At 48.6% G+C, this 20,000-nt stretch overlaps 1 protein-coding gene across 1 annotated transcript in view; it reads right to left on the minus strand.

Annotated features, from left to right (window-relative positions):
• Nucleotides 1-20,000, minus strand: part of gmds (GDP-mannose 4,6-dehydratase) — a 115,814-nt gene that overhangs the window by 28,350 nt on the left and 67,464 nt on the right. The window contains 1 exon segment of the mRNA XM_060066713.1: nt 11,795-11,922. Within this exon segment, the coding sequence (XP_059922696.1) occupies nt 11,795-11,922 (128 nt within the window).

A 20,000-nucleotide genomic window follows, 5' to 3' on the forward strand; every position in this document is an offset into this window, starting at 1 on the left:
GTGAAACATGGCCACCGTCTCTCCCCTCTGGCCCACAGACATAAACAAACACTTGAGTTGCAGCGCAGCCTGGAGCAGTGTAGCCTGCGCTCTGACACGGACGGACACGAGAGCAGGGAATCCCCTACGCCAAGGAGCATTCCCACACACACGCCGATTACAAGCCGATAGACACATACCCTCTCCACCCACCACAACACAACCATCCCACCCTCATGGGCAACAGGGAGAGAGGTAGAGAGAGGGACGAGACTATTGGAAAGGAAGGAAGGAAGTCCAATAAACTAAACAGCACAGAGACAGAAGGGGACGAGGTATCATGGAGAGAGAGAGAGAGAGAGAGAGAGAGAGAAGAGAGAGAGGAGAGAGAGAGAGAGAGAGAGAGAGAGAGAGAGAGAACTGCTGAGTCTGGGTAATGACATAATGACAGGGCTGCAGTGTTTTAGCAGCAGTGGCTTTTTTATAGCAACTGTCAGGACAGATGTGCAATCGCTCAATTTGATTGAGTGGATGTGTGTGTCCAATGTCTGCGCATTTGCGTGTGATACAGTGTGTGTGTGTCTGTGTGTGTTTATTTGGAGAGTGCCTATGTGTTTGCGTGCGTGAAGCTAACCGCAAAAAACAAACACACACACAAACACCCAGTGCACATGTGCACGTGTCTGCGAGGCTGCATGCGCTGCATTAGTATGATGCGAGGCTGACTCAGGGATTCTGAGTTGAGATCTGAGAAAAAGAGAGATGGTGAGGGGTGGAGACAAAGAGTAGGAAGCTTGATAGAGAGACCGGCAGAAAGTGAGGGTGAGAGAGAGATGTTGAGTTGTGCTGTGTTTGACCTTATGTAGAACTTTCTTATTTTATATCTCAATCACTGCATTGTGAATGTTTATTTTCCATGCCAATAAAGTTCTTTCGAATGAAGTTGAGAGAGAGAGAAACAGTGGCAGAGACAAATTTAGACAGACAGATGGACAGACAGGGACAAAGTGAGACACAGATTCAAATGAGAGGGAGAGATAAAGAGGAGAGACAAAGAAGGAGGAGAGAGAGGGAGATTGACAACGAGGGGAGGTGTCCTCCTGGAGGCCAGCGTTGCACTGAGTGGAGCCACAGGAGAGGGGGTGACGCTGGGGTCACCCAGGGTGCAGGGAGCAGTAACTCCAGGGGCACATTTAGAATGAAAAACAAACCGCCAACATCACGACAGGTCACAGACCGGGCCTTAAGTCCGATTATACGCTCGCACACAAACACACACACACACACACACACACACACACACACACACACACACACACACACACACACACACACAGTACTACAGTCTTATATAGCTCAGACCACTTAAATTAAACTTGAGATCCGTGGCACTCCCACAGAAAGGCCCACATTTGAAAAGCAAATACACCCCCCCCCCCCTCCCCCAACCCGCTCTCCCCGAACTGTTTAATAAGGACAGGGTTCAATGGGAGCGGAGGCCGAGTCAAAGAGCCGTTGTATTGGAGGAGGAGGAGGAGGAGGAGGAGGAGGAGGAGGAGGAGGAGGAGGAGGAGGAGGAGGAGGAGGGTGGGTGTTCAGTTCCATGCTATTTTCGTCCCACCGACACCTCGACACATCGTTGTCCCAGCAGTCAGACACAGCTCTATTCAGCCTACCTGAATATTGTGTCATTGTGTGTGCATGCATACGGATGGCCTTGTAGAAATTCAATAAAGCATGCGTTACAGTCCGTGATAGTCAACTCATGGGTGGTTCCATCTGCATGGCTGCAGTTTTGTGTGTGCACATACGCGCTGTGCGTGTGTGTGTGCGTGCGTGTGTGTATATGTGTTTGATATGTGCTGTGTGTATGCTATGTTGTGTGTCTGCGTACACACGTCCTTGCGTGAGTGCGTGCATGTGTACATTAATGGGCATATCTGCGTGCGTGTGTTTTCTTGTGTGTCTGCGTACACGCGTGTGTGTGTGCACGTGTGTCTGTGTATTCATGTGTGGTGCCAACATGCTGCAGTCCAGAGGACAGTGCAGAGGACAGATTCAAGCATCACAAGCCGGCGTGAGCACTGAGGCACTGGAGGTTATATAAAGAAGACAACATGAGGAAGCTATTGGGGCTCCTCTTCTCCTTGTGAGGGAAGAGCAGCTTTCAGTGCTGTGACCCGACAAAGGTTTCCATTCCATTACAGCCGCCAGGCCCGTTTGAAGTGGACCGCTTGGGCCGCTGCCTCCGCCACGCTCAATAGACTACAGGCTGCTCTCCACGGGCCTGGCGGGAATATGCTGGCGGCCTGTGTTCCCCCAGACTCGTCCATGCACCTGGGAGGGCTGTTCGGCTTGGCCCAAAAGAGAGTCAACACACACACACACACACACACACACACACACACACACACACACACACACACACACACACACACACACACACACACACACACACACACACACACACACACACACACACACACACACACTCACTCCCTTAACCATAAAACCTAACCCAAAGAACTACAAACTGAACCACATTCAGTGTTTATATTCAGTCCTACAAATCGTCTATCAATGAAATCCATCCGTGTTGCGTCATCAACATTTGTGTCCAGAATGCATTCATGGTGCCTTGGGCACACTGGCACAAATACAAGCATACACATATGTAACCACGCACACATGCACGAATATATAATGCAACGACATAGAAATATATGCATTTGCAAAGCCGGATTTGAGGGAGGGGAAATTAGAGAGTGTAACAAAGTAATTTGCTGATATCAGGTAAGAATCCTGGGGTCAGAGCGAGAGGGAAAAATGGCGTGGGGGGAGGGGGGAGACAGAGTAGGGGGAGGGGTTGACACAGTGACATTGAGAGGCAACTGAGCTAAAGAGGGGAGAAAGTGTGTGGGAGAGAGCGAGAGCAAGAAGAGAAGAGTTGAGAAGAAGAGAGTGAGGGAGGGTGGATCGAGAGAGCCTGAGAGCTCTGAGAATGGTACTTTGTTCTTGTGATATTTGGCCTGAGCTCCAATCTGTCCCGTCTGGATGGGGGATCTTCCCACGAGCCACTTGAGACGGTGGACGGAGAGCAGCAAGAGTGTCAGAGTGTGGAAGGCCGAGAGGGAGGGAGAGAGAGAAAGAAAGACAGAGCGGATAGAGAGAGAGAGAGAGAGAGAGAGAGAGACCAAATGAGAAAGAGAGAGAGTGCGAGAAGGTCACATATATTCCTCGTCCAAAAGCACTTGGCCAGACTCTCTAGACAATTACAGCGAGATACGCCACACACTCACTCATCCCCGTCAGCCAGATTTGGAAAACGCAAAGAATACACACTTCACACACACTCTCTAACTCATACCCAGAGACGGCTAATCGTTGTTAGCTTCGACGGTTCGCACAAAACAGAAACATGCATTTTGTGGGTTGTCCGTGTATCTCTAGAGGTCACGCAGTGGGAGGGGGATTACTGCATTAAGAGGGCTGGCTCTCACACTTGTGGTCCCCAATCAGGAGCAGTAGAGGTCCCGGCTTCAAAGACCAGCTGTGGAACCCGGGAACGCTCTCTCTCACACGCACACACACACACACACACACACTTATGACCACACCCCTACTCATCACCTCACCACCCCCTCACCCATCCCCACGCCTCCCTCCCCCCGCGTCTCAACCTGTGAAATCCACAGCAGGAGACCAAACTCTCCTCTCCCTCCATGAGCCCCCACCTCTTTCCTTCCCCTAACCCGAGCCCCCCTCTCCCTTTCCTGATCTCCCCCAGTCTCCAGGTGGGAGGTAGGCCTTCAACAGAGCCGCCTGTGTGGGGGATCTGACCCCACACATACACATAATCCCCGCGACCAGAGTACCCCACAACACCAGCTCAAGGCCCAAACCTCTGGACTGAAAGACGCCTCTCTCTCTCTCTCTCCCTCTCCGTCTTCCATTATCTCCACGCGTCTCTCTCTATTGCCCTTTGTACAAACTCAAACAATTTCAGACATCTATGAAGATAATGGAGGTGAAACCAAGAAGCTGCAGTGGAAAATAATACAATTGCTCATAATAGTAATGCTAATAATAGTAAGAATAATGAGGAAATAATGCTAATAATTATAATGCTACTTGATTGTGTTTGACAGGCCTATTTTCATGTGGTCTCTCAAGTGAATGGTGGGTATGACCATGTGTTGGTATGTTTGTTTATCAATGTCAATCTACGTGTGTGTGTGTGTGTGTGTGTGTGTGTGTGTGTGTGTGTGTGTGTGTGTGTGTGTGTGTGTGTGTGTGTGTGTGTGTGTGTGTGTGTGTTTTACTGCTTAGTATGGGACCCCTGAGGCAGGAAGACATCCCACTTGTCAATGTGAAAGCTGAGGATTCCTGTTACAGCGCACAGTGAGAAGAAGAGACAGAAACAGGGGGAGCAAAGGAGAGGAAGAAAAAAAGAGCAGCATCTGCTTTCATCCTCTACCCGGCAGGGGAGCGCCCGGGCCTGTCAGTCTGAGAGGGACGGCCAGCTGCCAGCACAGTCCTGGGTCTCACTAACACACACACACACACACACACACACACACACACACACACACACACACACACACACACACACACACACACACACACACACACACACACACACACACACACACACACACAATGATAAAATAAATAATATAAATTAATAACTAAAATGATCAACGCACAAACCACAAACAAATGACACAGCCCTTATTCCCTGCATTCTCCGTCTCCCTACTTATCCCTCTGTCTGACTGTTACCTTTTCCTCGTCGCTAAGTCAACAAGCAAAAATATTAAATGATTCAAAGATTCCGAGGCAATTATCGTTTCAGTCCCTCTGTCAATCAAAACACATTTTGTAGCCATCTGCTGACAGGGAGGAGCGATGACGAGAGCAATTAAAAGAGTGAATGACAAAGAGGAAGAGAGAATGGCAGAAGATAAGTGTGTGACAGCAAGACAGGCAGAGGGAGAGACAGAGAGAGGGAGATGGAGGGAGGGGGGGAGGAAGAGAGAGAAAAAGAAAAACCAACAGAGAGAATGACTATAGCATGGTTTCGGTTTGTGTGGAGCGTGACCCTGAGTCTCGGTGCAGACGTAAGGCCACAACTGGAGTCAGGTTTCCGTCTATAAAGCTATAGTAAGCTGCCGTCAATTGGTTGAACACGCACACACAGTTACATGAACATATGCATACGTACACACCCTCACATACATACACACACGGACACAGAATGTAGCATGGTGCAAACTGTACACACACACACACACACAGACACACACACACCCCTACATAGGCCAGCTACGGCCTCTGCATCACCATGATGGCTAGGCTTTTCACTAAGAGAGAAAAACTCAGAATGCATTCAGACTTCTCTGTGATTGTGACAACAGAAGATAGGAACATGAAGCCTGTACTCTGACTCCTCTCACCCTACCGCCCAGGGTGTCTCTTTTATTTTCTGATGTTGACTTTATGTATGTCATTGGTCTGGGTCTTCACCAAACACGCAAACAATTGCTATTTCAGTTAAGTTAGGCAAACCTCCCCCCACCCCCAGCTTTCAATTAATCATAATGAAACCCACAAACTAAGAATCATATTAAAGAACACAGGAGACTGGGAGACTTGTTCTCGCGGCCTCGTTCCAAACAAAACATGGCTGAAGCTTCTGGCGGCTTCTTCACCAAATGAGGGATCTGATCCTTACGCCCTCATTATGTCAAGTTACGATCTGTAGGAGGACATGCAAAGCATCTCTCTGTGGGAAGGAGCTGTGTGCGTGCATGTGAGCAGTAGGGGGCAGACCATATTATTGAGGTGCTCCTAAGACCACAGGTTAAATTTCACCTGCAATTAACACCTTGCAATCCTCCTCTAAAATTCATTTTCTCCTCCTTTTTGCATGCGCGCACACACACACACACACACACACACACACACACACACACACACACACACACACACACACACACACACACACACACACACACACACACACACACACACACACACCTGCTGTTTATTCACTCTGCCTGTGTTGGATGCCGTGTCAACATGGCAGGAGCTGCTGCCCCGTCTCTCCTGCTCTTGAGAAAACACACACACACACACACACACACACACACACACACACACACACACACACACACACACACACACACACACACACACACACACACACACACACACACACACACACGGCATCCCCCCCCCCCCCCCTCCTACCTCACATGCAGTCCCTCTTACACACACTCACACATGCAATTACACACACTTTCCAAAAATAACATGACGTCATTTCATACTAGTGTGTGTGAGCGCGACGGAGGTGAGGGCCAGGAGGCAGCGGAGCAGGGAGTTGGCCCAGGGGTGGGGACCGGTGGGTGTGGGAGGAGGTGAAACACAACGCCCCCTTCCACCAGCCCTCACTGCTCCTATAAGCTCCCACTCTGTCTCCATCTGTGTCCAGCAGCGTCTATTAAAGGAGTGGTAATCCCCCAAATCACTTTTTTGGTAGATAACAGTTCCGTTTGGGTCTCACAAAGTGTCTCACAAAGTGTCTCACAAAGTGAAAATGTTGGTGTTGTTTTTGACATGAACGGTTTGTGTAAGATGTCTGCTATAGCCGGCTAGAGACCATTTCCAGCGTTTGTCCAGATAGTTCTCTATTGGCTACAGACGATATCTGAAGCCAATGTAACGTTGGTTTTGACATCGCTGGACAATGTACCTCACACTTGCTCTAATGGAACCCATTTTTTCGAACCTTTCACAGCCATTTTTTTTTTCACTTAGTTACTTCCAGGCTGAAGTTCCCCCCACCGCCACCAACTTTTTCACTGTAGAGACCTAGTACAATACACGTGCACCCAATGGGATGCTGCAGAATATCCTGAATCAATTGTCTCTGCCCTTGTTGTTCCAATAGGGACAGAGTGGCCCCAGAGAATGTCCTGTGATCTGACAATCGTAGGTGGAATCCCACCAATGGAACACACAAGTCAATATTTGTGCACCCCCTAGTGGCTGCACAGTGAATTGCTTAGAGTGACTGCCCAGTGATGCACGGTCAGCGAAAGCACCAAAGAGAAGAAAAGAGAATTGCATCACATCACAGATCGCAATCTTGCTCAATGAATGAAAGTTACGAGAGAAGACATTGTAAAGGGTAAAACCCAGGCTACTGTAGCCCTCTGCACAGAGCCCCATACCAACTGCCACATTCCAACTTGATGAATGGCCCGCTGCTCTCATCAATCAATTGGGATTGGCCCTGATCTGCGCTGTGATTGGCAAATTAGCCTCATCTGTAACCATTACAGTTCCAGCAGGCAGCTGCAGCTGAGAGAACGAGAGACAGAAATAATAAAGACGGTGAAAAGTGACACCGGCCGGTCCGTCCTGCCACCTCATTGTTTTCACACAATGCTACCAGGAGTCTGACAACTCTACTGCCCCACAGGGTTTGACACGCTGACCCACACACAACCCCACAATCAGAGAGTTTCCACACACGTATGCATATACATACACACAGAAGGAAACGGCTATCAAACTGTTTTTCAGCAGGTATTTTGAAAATAAAAGCTGAATGAAATATAAGCGTGGTGAGGTATTCATCTGCAGCTATTATGTGTGTGTGTTGGGGGATGGGGGGATAGATGTGTGTGAGTGAGGGGCACTGTGAGCGTGTGTGCTTGCGTGCGTGTGTGGTCTATTGCTATGTATACGTGTGTGTGTGTGTGTGTGTGTGTGTGTGAGAAAGAGTGTGAGTGTGAGTGTGTGTGTGTGTGTGTGTGTGGTCTATTGCTGTGCATACGTGTGTGTGTGTGTGTGTGTGTGGTCTATTGCTGTGTATACGTGTGTGTGTGTGTGTGTGTGTGTGTGTGTGTGTGTGTGTGTGTGTGTGTGTGTGTGTGTGTGTGTGTGTGTGTGTGTGTATTTACGTGTGTGTGTGTGTGTGTGTATTTACGTGTGTGTGTGTGTGTGTCTGGGTGTGTGTACGTGCGTGAGTGCATGTGTGCATGCGTGGGGAGGCTGGTTGAGAAACCAGGTGAGCCACCATCTCATCTGGTAACAGTTTTCTGCATGGGAGACAGCTAGTGCCCAGCAATTAGACACCAGGAGGGATATATGACTGGATAACTGGCTGGTAAACTGCTCAGCTTAACAGACCTAAACAGACAGGGCTATGACGTAAGGGATCAGTAGTTGTGTATTGTTGGACCGCAAAATAGGAACAAATATGATGGGGTGAAAAAGGCTCAAATTGGATTTACAGCACATTACAGTACAGGGCTTGCAGCATATGTTTATACACACACAATAAGTGAAAAGAAAGAAAGTATTCATAGAAAGTATCAAACAAGGAAGGATGGAGCTCAGGGGGGATGGCGGGGGGGGGGAGAGAGAGAGAGCCAAACCACTAGGTCTGATGTCTCCCCTCCCAGCCAGTTCTCAATGTTCTACACACAGGAAATGGCTTTTCTGAAGCCAGGGGGGATGGGGGAGGGGGTAAGTGGAGGATGGATAAATGAGTGGAGGGGGGCTAGGGCCCAAGGGCCATGGGGCCCCTTTCAAACAGCTGTACCCACTGCTGGCCACCTCAGCACGGGGCCACTGCCCATCCCTGGGCAAGGGCGAGCGAGGGGAGAGAGAGAAGGGAGGAGGGCCAGTAAATTAATGGAAATATGTTCCCCCAACATCTTCATCTTATCAGTGAGAGGCCCTGTCTGTCTGCAGCAGCAGCAGCAGTGCTGAGCTGATTTATTGAAGTTTTTCCATCTTGTAACACACTGCTCTCCAATCCAGACACATTGCCACATTCCTGACAAACCCTACTACACTTAGACCGGCCCTAACGCTCAAAATTGTTCAACAACTGAAAACAAAACGGACACACTGTAATATCCTCAATCTTGAAATCTTTCAGTAGTAAACCAAAATGAGATCAGGGACAGTGGAGGATTACGGACAATTGTCTTAAAAATGATTCCAAACCAACCCCCGCCCGCGCCGGGTTTGGAGCACAGCATTCCCTTCCCGGCATACTTCCCATAATGGTGTAATGAAGGGCTCCATTGAGAGCCGTCTAGATGGTGCTGGAACTCTGGTCCGGGCCAGACACCCGATACCCGGGCCCAGACGACGCCCTGCCCGCCGCACGCCTTCAGACGTCGTTAGGGTAGACACACAGCACGCCCCTCCTGCCACCCGCAATCCATCCCCAGCCAATTACTACCAATTACCCTGTCCCGGACGCCCGGGCACAGGCGGTCAGAGGGAGAGGGGGAAGGGGGGGGGCAAAGAATGAAAGAAGGAATGAAAGAAACAAAGAGAGACGACGACAGAAAGAAAGAAAGACAAAGAAAGAAAGAAAGATGGAGAGAGAAAGTATGAAAGGTAGAAAGAAAGTCAGATAAATGAAATCAGGGAGGGAGAGAATCAGAGAGAGAGGGAGACAGAGGGATAGAGATAGAGAGAGAGTAAGTGGAATAAAAAAAACACTTAACAATATTGATTATTATCCAAAAGCTGATACGAATTAGGCAGGCAATATTTGCTGTTGTTCGCAATCTCTCATCTTGAGAGATTGCGTTCCATATAAAAGGGATAAAGAATGGGTGAGAGTGTGTAAGTGAGAAAGGATGGGAGGAAGGGAGAGAAAGAGAGAGAGAGAGGGGGGGGGGGAGGTCAACTTTCAACCAAAGAGATGGTTCATTAACATTGTGAATGTTTGAGTGTCCCACAACACATGTCTATTTCCCACACACACACACACACACACACACACACACACACACACACACACACACACACACACACACACACACACACACACACACACACACTCGCACGCAGACTCACACAACCGCTGCCTCCGTTCCCCTCAACCTCTCAGCTTCTGTTTGACTTCCCGAAAATCGTCCTTTTCCGAAACCAGAGCCACACGGAGAGGAGCTGCCTGAATCACCAGACCTGGAATGTCGGCGTTCCCACAGGAAACCTGGAGCGTCTCAAAGCAAGGTGTCCAGGACAGGGGGAGTGGCCACCAACATGTACACACACACACACACACACACACACACACACACACACAAATCCACAGTCGCGCTTGCCTGGTCCCAGGGACTAACCTGACTTTATAAGCAGGGACCGAGACCCTCGGACCTCAAAAACCGCACACACGCACACGCACCCACCCACACACACACACACACACACACACACACACACGCACACGCACACATCCTTAAATTGATTCAACAAAATAGTCATATTTATTGTTCATCCTAACCTCAAGCGTACAGATAAACTCCCCGGCTGGACATGGTGATTCAGCATTTCCGCTGAGAGACGTGGCCTTGTGACCTTTTACAGGCAGACGTGCTGTTCAGACAGAGCTGTTATGATGCGTGTTACTACAGGCGGTTGTGACTGCTGCCTCGTGGAATCAGATATGGCAGACTGACGTATTTTACTGACGCCATCAAAGCCACTGCGACCGACCTGCATAGCATGGGGTGCCATGGCTACCACCCACCTCTTATGAAAGTGACCCACTGAACGCACGCACACACACACACACACACACACACACACACACACACACACACACACACACACACACACACACACACACACACACACACACACACACACACACACACACACACACACACACACACACACACACACACCTCAAAGAGCAAATGACACGGACCACCGTGAGGGGCCTTCTGCAACCCGTTGAGCTTTTCAACTGTGCAGCCACATGTAGTTCAACGCCACATGTGTTTTAAGGTCACTCTATATCACACACTCGGGCCGCACACACAGGAATGTGTACTCACATGTACTGCCACACACACACACACACACACAGAGACAGACACGCGCACGCTCACACACACGCACAGCTCCATCTGCTCCTGGACATGGCATCCTGCTGTTTCGTTTCATCTCAGCAGGACTCTATGTTTGCTGCTGGCACCGTAGTGAATAATACAAACACTGGATCTCTGTCATCGTCCCTGCAAAGCCTGCATCTCCCTCCCTCTCTCCCTCTCTTCCTCCCCCCCGCAGGCGTATCTCAGCGCGTGAGGCGGGAGGCGGGAGGCGGGATGTGGGACATGGGTGAGTTGTGGGAAACTAAAGTGAAGTCTGTGGCCTCGCAGCATGTGTCCCTCGGCCCCGGCTCCCCTCACTCCACCCCCTCGCTCCTCCTCCTTTGCGCCTCTCTGTTTCTCTTCTGGCAGGGCATCACAGGAGGCTCCATGCAGATCACATACGGCCAGCCGCGAGGAAGCTGGGAAAACATGGCCCCCACAATGCTGTGCTATGCGCACACATCTGAACTCTGCTCGACTCTCCTGCTTTTTTGGGTTCCTTTGTGGTGTTTCGCTCTGGACGACGACTCTGCCTGTGTGTGTGTGTGTGTGTGTGTGTGTGTGTGTGTGTGTGTGTGTGTGTGTGTGTGTGTGTGTGTGTGTGTGTGTGTGTGTGTGTGTGTGTGTGTGTGTGTGTGTGTGTGCGCGCGCGGATGTCCAAAGGAGTTTGGACATGTGGAGTTACTGTGTGTGTGTGTGCGTGCACGTGTGTAGTGTGGGTGTGTGTGTATGTGTGCGTGTGGCATGAGCTCCCATTATTGTGTTCGTCTGTGTGGGTAGTCTGTGTGTGTGTGTGTGTGTGTGTGTGTGTGTGTGTGTGTGTGTGTGTGTGTGTGTGTGTGTGTGAGTGTGAGTGTGTTGTGAGTGTGTGCGTGCATGTGCGCGTGGGTGATCCACACCTCCACATAGTCCTTGGCGTGTCCCCAGTCCCGCATGGCTCCCAGGTTGCCCAGGTAGATGCAGTCCTGAAGGCCCAGGTGGATCTTCGCCACCGAACGGGTGATCTTACGGGTCACAAAGTTTGCTCCTGCAGAAGAAAAGAACACATGCTCAGTGCTCACAGAATCACATTTCAATAAGCATGGTAAAATACGTACGGGCATAAGTCAAAGTGCAAAGTACAGTTATGCGTGTGCATACACGAAATCAGAATGACAATGTGATCCAGTAGGAATTTAATGGAGAATGGAAATCTAATCATTCATCATGTGCCCACCTCACCGACCGTGGCTCCCCTAGCCACCAAGCAGCACTTACCCACGCCAACATACGGGACCAATAAGCCTCGGCAGATCAATGCAGTTCATTACCACCTCACGTCCCAACCAGTGGAACCACACGTTCGCACCAGTGGAACTCTTTTCAAACCATGTCTTAAAACAGATCCATTTTCATTTTCCCCCGTTAATTGACAGTCTGGTGTTGACGCTGGGCGACCGGCCCATCCAACCCACGGATGGAAGTTCCACGGAAAAAATCCTCAGAGAAACAAACAGGGCGCTGCAGATTTTTGCGATGCCGGGACCACCGTGACTCCGCCGGTGAAGGACAATCCGGCCCAGGAGCACCGCGGTGCGGCTCCGACAGGGGTCTGACAGACAGGCGGCTCTGTGGAGCCCCTGAACCCGGGGGGGGGGGGGGGGGGGAGAACGTATGTGATATTATATCCTCAGAAAACAAATGATCTCCTAATGACTTTCTTTCCCGCTGCGCTGATTTGGCAGAGTGCTGCGGACGGGTGTCGTGTTCGCCTCTCGCCGTATGCGGGAGAGTGAATGGCGGCCCTGCAAATTGAGCGCAGTCCAATCAAAACACTACTTCCTTTTTAAAGCTGGGTATCAATGCAAAATATTAAGTTGCCATGATTAATAAAGCTGTGATCTTGGCTTAAAACTGCAAAAGTGAGGATTTCAACCCGCTCGAGGCAACGTGATCCTCGGCATCAAATGGAAAATATCATCAAAAGAGAATCACTATTCATAGCACACAGCATGCATCTCCCATAACCTTAGGGGTGACCCGCTCAGAAGTAGAGTTTACACAGGCCAACCTCAAGTCGTCCCGCATAAGCGGAGTACGGCTGTTCTCTGAGAGGCCGCGGTAGCGCGGCGGCTGTCTCTACGCTGTATCATCGCACTGACATTGAACAGAGCCTTCGTGTAGACATAGAAAAATCCCATGAAGCCAACCATGCGAATGCACCAAATTTGTAGTAGTCATTTCGTACGAAAGCCACAGCCCCGAGCGGGCTGAGAAAACCCAGACCTGAGAAAGTCAGACCTGCTTATTTTAGAACACACAGCATCGTGTGTGTTGTTGTGAGTCACATGACCGCATATCAATAAATTGTATCTATTATCAAAAAAGAAAAGATGTCTCAGCTTGGCATAGACTCACCGTTGAACGGCTTGCTTTTCTAAACCGTCTACATTCATCAAAGCGTTCACATATGCAACGGGTATATCCCGAATGATTATCAGACACCTTTATTAGGAAATAGTATGTGCTCATGAACCGTAAATAAACCACCTCTGGAAAACCCCTCCTGTCTCAAGGCAGTCCTGTCCTCGCATGATCATTTTCTCGCTCTCTCAATCTCTATCTCTTTCTCTCTCCTTCCTCACAGGCATCTTATACGACCTGGCAAGCATCATATGTTCTACTAACTGTAGTCAAATGCTAACAATCAGTCATCTGTCACCGATGCATCTGTGAATGTCATCTCTGCTCTGTGCCAAACCCCCCCCCCCCCCCCTCCAACCCGAGAGGTTGCCTTATCAGATCCTTTGGACTGGAGTCATTCATCATTCCAGTGCTAGCACTCACTCTGCATACAGGTGGACACATGTACGTACACATGACCCAAAAACAAACGCATTAACCTGGGGAACCAGCATTATGCGTACTCCTTCGCACATGCACGCACGCAGGCACGCACTCCCCCGTCCACACATCCCCCCCCCCCCCCCGATACCACATATTACGCTCGGTGGGACAGATCTGCGCAGGGAGGCCGTTAAACAGTAACTACAGCTCCCATTGGGTTCCCGTCCATCCGAAACTCGAGAGCCTCAGGTTAAACGCAGGTTGTCAAAACAGTACCGCACCGCGCCGTTATGGGGGTGTCGGGATACAGTGGGCCCGCCCAATCAGCAGTTAAGTCCATTATTTTTCCTCTGGCACACCTGTGTTTCCCCCCTAGTGAAGCTCACACCTCTGTTTGGAGTGGCTGAGCGCCCCCTGCCTGGCCTAATTGCTGCGGTGTGAAGCTCGGGATAGGCCCTAATGGACGGGTTGGCCTGGCCCAGGCACAAAGCCTACTCTGTAACTGGTGCGTGGTGTTAATGTGTTTCCTTTACTGGCAGCAGCGTGGCAAGACGGCCAGGTTGAGGATTGGGGAAGGAGGGAGTAGAGGTTTTGGGGGGGGGTGGGGGGTGGGAGAAGCAAGGCAGGCAGCAGGAGGGTTTGGAGCCCAAAAGAGGGCAGCGATGGCCGTTTCACCTCGCCCGCGGCCCTGCGGAAAGTCCAATAAAACCATGTGCCGTGAAAACCGAGCAGACAGCGGGCGCCCTGCCAGAGACTGACTCTCTCCCTCTCTGTCCTCTCATTCTAACTTAGTCATTTCGGTTTAATTTCTTGTTCTTTTCCCCCCTCGTGTTTCTCTGGTTCAATTTCATTTCTTTGGCCTGGGACAGGACAGGAAGAACGTAAAACAAGGGCCGCTCTAGCACTGCAGGTACCTCAGCATCGGGGGGGAAGTAGAGGGCGGAGGGCACAAGGAAATATGGGAGCTGAGAGGACATAAAGACTCACCCCAAGGAGTAGCATGTCTGCCCTGACTGAGTGCGGGATATGAGCCATGACATATCAGGGACTGATATTGTGCGTCTGCTGGTTGCGTTGAGAGGGCGGGGCGGGAGAGGGGTTTGGCCTGGTCACTCAGTCGTTTGGGATATTCTGGGCTGCTGCCTTTGCCACATTGCAGAGGGAAGGTGACTGTCTCCAACCTTCGTGACGACCCAGCCTTATTCATAACCTCAAGATTTCTTTGAGTCATACGTATTTCTTTGACTGTGTGTGAGTGTATTTGTTTGACAGTGTTTGTGTGTGTATGTGTGTGTGTGTGCTTCTTTGACTGTGTGTGTGTGTGTGTGTGTGTGTGTGTGTGTGTGTGTGTGTGTGTGTGTGTGTGTGTGTGTGTGTGTGTGTGTGTGTGTGTGTGTGTGTGTGTGTGCGCGTGCAGGCGTGTGTGTGTGAATGTTATTTTTTCTTTGTTAATTGCTCAGGACTAAACAAAAGTCATATTTTGCATTAATCCTTAATCCATTACTTCTCTAAATGTAGGGACACACAAGGCGTTCTGTTGACAACGGATGTGTTCTGGTAAATGCTGTTGCCCTCAACGGAGTCAAGTCATTGTTAATGAGAAACAATATACACTATCCTCTGTAAGATGCCATGAGAAGTACTCACCAGACCAGATACCCCCTAAGAGACATTGTTTTCACAGACACATAAATATAAAAGTAACCAAGAATTGATTTAGCCAGAGTTGTCATGGCAATGCTCATGTTACCTCAACATGGGGGTTACGCACCTGTTTTGGAACTCACCCAAAACTGCAAATCCCATAATCCCATACTGTCTTTTGCAAGCCCCAAGGGCTAGAAGCTTTTGGGTTCAATCCAAATGAAAAAGACCGACCTATTTTCCACCCTCACCCTTTTCACCTTGAACCTTTGATAAATTTGCTCTGCTTGTTTTTAGTTTTTTTTAATGGCACAAAAATCAGCCGTTTCTAGCCCACTCTGGCACGCCTGTTATCCCTACTGATTAATGGCTTAAGCGCCTCGCTTGTCAGAAGATTGAATGATTTTGCAGACCATGAATCTTTTCTGGGTCAGGAGTTGGCCAAGTCCCGCCAGGGCCAAAGAACTGTCAATGTCTGCCATCGCCGCGTTGCACAATCCACGTCCCGGGTTGATCTATGAAGCCTCCACCAAGGGGGAATTGTTGCACTTCATCCAAGAGAGGTCCTGTGCTCAGCCCTGCCAACGCAGTGTCTGTTCACAACTGACATGCTGCTGCCCTCACTTCAGGCTGACTCAGCTGACAGGCAAGGTGAAGCGAGAGAGCAACGGATAGGAGTGATGGATGGGAGGCCAAGAAAGAGAAACTCCTTTTAAATTGTGTCGTAATATGTTGTGTTGCAATGCAATAAATAGCATTGTACAGAGGTATAAATCTAGAAAGGGTAAATTATCCGGTAAATGCCTTATGAAGAACTGTTATCTGAAACTGAACGGGAATAAATTGGGACGATTCTTTGAACAAACGACAATACAAGAAGCTCTATACTCTCTTTTACTATAAAACTCTTTGCCAGTCGAAAAGAGAGAATGGAGAGATGCCCAAAAGTTGGCCCAAGTGTGTTTGGCACTGAATAACCTGCCAATCAACCTAGGGAGTGCCAGTGATGTTAAGAAACGCCTGAGCGTTCTTAAAAGGTAGGGTTTGGGGACAGCATTTGAGCATCCTTACAACTTGCCATCAGCTCATCACCTCAGTAGACCAGATCCACAGATTGCATGGCAACCTTGAAAACAAAAATAATCTGGGCGTGCGAAGGTGAAACCTTGCTCATCCAACCACGACATCTGCAGCCCCAGCCCTAGGCCTCTGAGGCTCAGAGAGTGTAACCGACGCAGGGACTGGGTAGGGTCATATGACCCAATAGGAAGAAGAGGAGTAAACACTAGAGGATGTGAAGCATGGAAGCAGAGAAGGATTCTGTCAGCGACTGTCCTCCAAGGTGTCAGACGCTGCATATATACCATGACCAGAGTTCACCTGATGTTTAGACTGCCTTCACTCAGCCTACTTCAAGAATTAAAAGCAAAACCTCGGGTTCTCCGAACTCTTCTTACCCCTTGATGACACACATCCAATAAGTTCCTGGTTGGATATGTGAAAAACAACCCTTAAAATATTGGAAAAAAATCATATTCCCTTACCAATTCACCAAGGCAATTGACCTTTCAGACTCTACGACTCAACGAGATACAGAAAGACAAAACTAAAGCCTGTGAAAGGCCAGTAAATATATGTTTGTTTAAAGGGGCAGCACTGACATTGGCAGTGCTATTTCAACCCCTCAGTGCTGGCTAGTTTTTCTCTCCAAGCATATTGGTATATTATTATATGCTGCAAGCGTGAACCACAGATTTCTGAGAGTGGAGGAGCACTGGGGACTTCCCCATAAACCAGGGGTTTAACATTCTAAAAGCTTGGGGGGGCGAAAAGGACAGTGGCTATGTAGTAGGAAGGGTGTATTACAGACTTTCACACACAAACACATGGTCATAGGTTGGCGATAGTTTAATGTGCATTTTCCATTATTTGAAATGAATCAACCCCAACAATTTTGCTAAATGAAATCTGAAAACATAGGGATTTACAGGTTGATTGCCCGCAATGAATAATGCCTATAGTTCGTTTTGGCTGGATACCTGACTGCTGTTTCCAATGATGGCTGTTGGTGTGTTTCATATATCTTGCCAATATGGTGTAGATTTAGCTCAAGCTAATTCGCCTTATGAGTATCACCGCAAAGCTTGTTTATTATGGCTAAAAGCTAAGCTAGCCAGTACAACAGTATCTGAGGTATGAGTTGGCAGCAAATGCAAGCTTCTGTTTGTTTTTCTTCACACTGGATTTGCAACAAGTTATTTTTCCTTTTGACTGATTGATAGTGACTATTCCCAGTAGAACAATAGGGACCTCCTGTTTATTGGTAGAGCAGTTATGTGTTTACGAGAGTTTCAGGATAAACCCGGGGAACATTCCTGCTGGGATTAAGTCATCCTCAGATCTGAGCGCCTTGTTGGCGTGGATGATAGAGAGCAGACGTTGGTCTTGCTTTCTTCTTCAGATAATTTCCTCCATGGCCCAACCAAATGACCACTAAAGCAGCCAATAGCACATGGTTTGAAAAACATTCAGCTTCATGGAACTTGAAAAAAAAAAGCTGAACCCACTGTTTCAGCTGGCATTCGAGCACTATGATATTTAAAAAGAAATGGGTTTCGTGTTGAGGGTTTTAGGAAAGAGGGGGGAGTGTAATCCGGATGGTTGACCCTGTCCAACTTAGTGATACTTTTAGTACTTAGGAGCGTTATAATGATTATACCCCTCCCTCAGACGCAGACGTTAAATAAATCGCTGCTCAGATTGATATTCACCATCCACACACACCGTAGCGTTATACAGCAAGGGTCCGAAAAGCCTAAACCTTCTCTCGGATGCCGCAGTCAACCGCTGCCCAGACAGAGCTCCAAACGTCCACACAAACCACGCTGCCGGTTCCCCCCTTGGTCATGACGTCTCAGTGCCTCGGAAAAGGCGCTCAGACGTCACTAAAAGAATGCCACCTTCGTTGGAATGTTCACATAATGTATGTTATGTGTTTTGCGTCTGTCTGTCTGTCTGTCTGTCTGTCTGTCTGTCTGTCTGTCTGTCTGTCTGTCTGTCTGTCTGTCTGTCTGTCTGTCTGTCTGTCTGTCTGTCTGTCTGTCTGTCCGTCTGTCCGTCTGTCCGTCTGTCCGTCTGTCCGTCTGTCCGTCTGTCCGTCTGTCTGTGGGTGCGTGTACACACAAATCCACTCTGGGATGCATGAAATCATAGCCTTTCTTGCTTGTAGGGGTGGGATGCATTAGTGGTGACATCATGGACTTCCTTAACCATTAGTGAGAAATTATCAAAAGGTATACAAACGTAGGGGGTGGGGCAGCCCAATGTTAATGAATGAGCCATTAATGCGTCATTCAGCCACAAATGCATTCACAAAGCTGATATTTAAATTAAACGGCTGCATGGTAAATAGAGTTGTCACCCCGGTTAACAGCCGTCAATAATGACATTTCTGTCTGCTCCATTGACGAACAGATAATTCTCTCTGTGATGTAATTTTGAACATTTTAATGACTTAACTCAGACATGGGCATCATACAGCCCGGGCCCGATTTGCGCTCCCAATATGGAGGAAAATAAATAGAGGAGAAAAGGATTGTTGCTGGTGCAGGCTCACGGATACGGATACCCAACGGCCCCCGGATCTGAGCTCCTGCCGGACTCCGGCACCGGAGTCCGGCAGGAGCTCTGGGAGTCGGCAAACTGCAACAATCCCTTTCTCCTCCATGTCGCGGTTCAGTCTGATGTGGAAGTGAAAGACGCAGGGACATTGGAGGACCCAACGCAATCGTTACGATTCATAATATCATCCCGAGACGCACTTCATATTATATATTATATTATATAGATATCTATATATTATATATATTATATTATTTTGATAGAGAAATCCAGGACGCCCGCCGGAGCTCCCGGAGTGTTCTAGATTAGAATATTTTATAGAACACGGCAAAAATCTGTGTGCGCCTCCGGATGATATTATGAATCCTAAACGACTGCGTCGGTTTCTCTGACGTCTATGGTACTTCCGCAACAACTAAAGACTGGCCATGGTTGAGAATGAATTGGCCGAACATAAACATGGCGGTTCCAAGGGGAAGCCTCTCTCAAACTCATGCGACCACGCATAACACAATCGCTTGAAATTCCAGCGATTGTGGACACAATTTACAGACGCAGACTGCGGCCACCAACATAGCTTTACCCAATCGAAGTTAACCGGAGAATATAAAAAATAAACAAAAATAGCATTTCTGTAAATATTTGTAACATAATGATTCCTCATTTTGTCTAAAGGTATCTTATAATATGGGCTATTTTTTCGTTCCTTGAATATGAAGTTAATGCCGGACACTTCTGATAGGGTGGGCAAGCTGTTAATCATAGTGGCACTGGTCCACATTGGCCCTTATGTGGCTACGCGCCTGCCTCAGAGTAACAAAACAAATTCAAAAATGAGTGCAGCAAAAAAGAGAAAAGTTCAGGAAAAATGCAGGATGTTATTTTCACATCATTGATCAGTTGCAGAGGTTGGCATTATTATACATGTCCCACGTAGATGGTGATGATACAGATACATCAAATTCTAAAATATTTTGTGAGATGCGTATTCCATGTTGCCCTTTTATATCTTTC

The sequence above is a fragment of the Gadus macrocephalus genome, chromosome 12 (genome assembly GCF_031168955.1).
Source record: "Gadus macrocephalus chromosome 12, ASM3116895v1".
Taxonomy (NCBI): domain Eukaryota; kingdom Metazoa; phylum Chordata; class Actinopteri; order Gadiformes; family Gadidae; genus Gadus; species Gadus macrocephalus.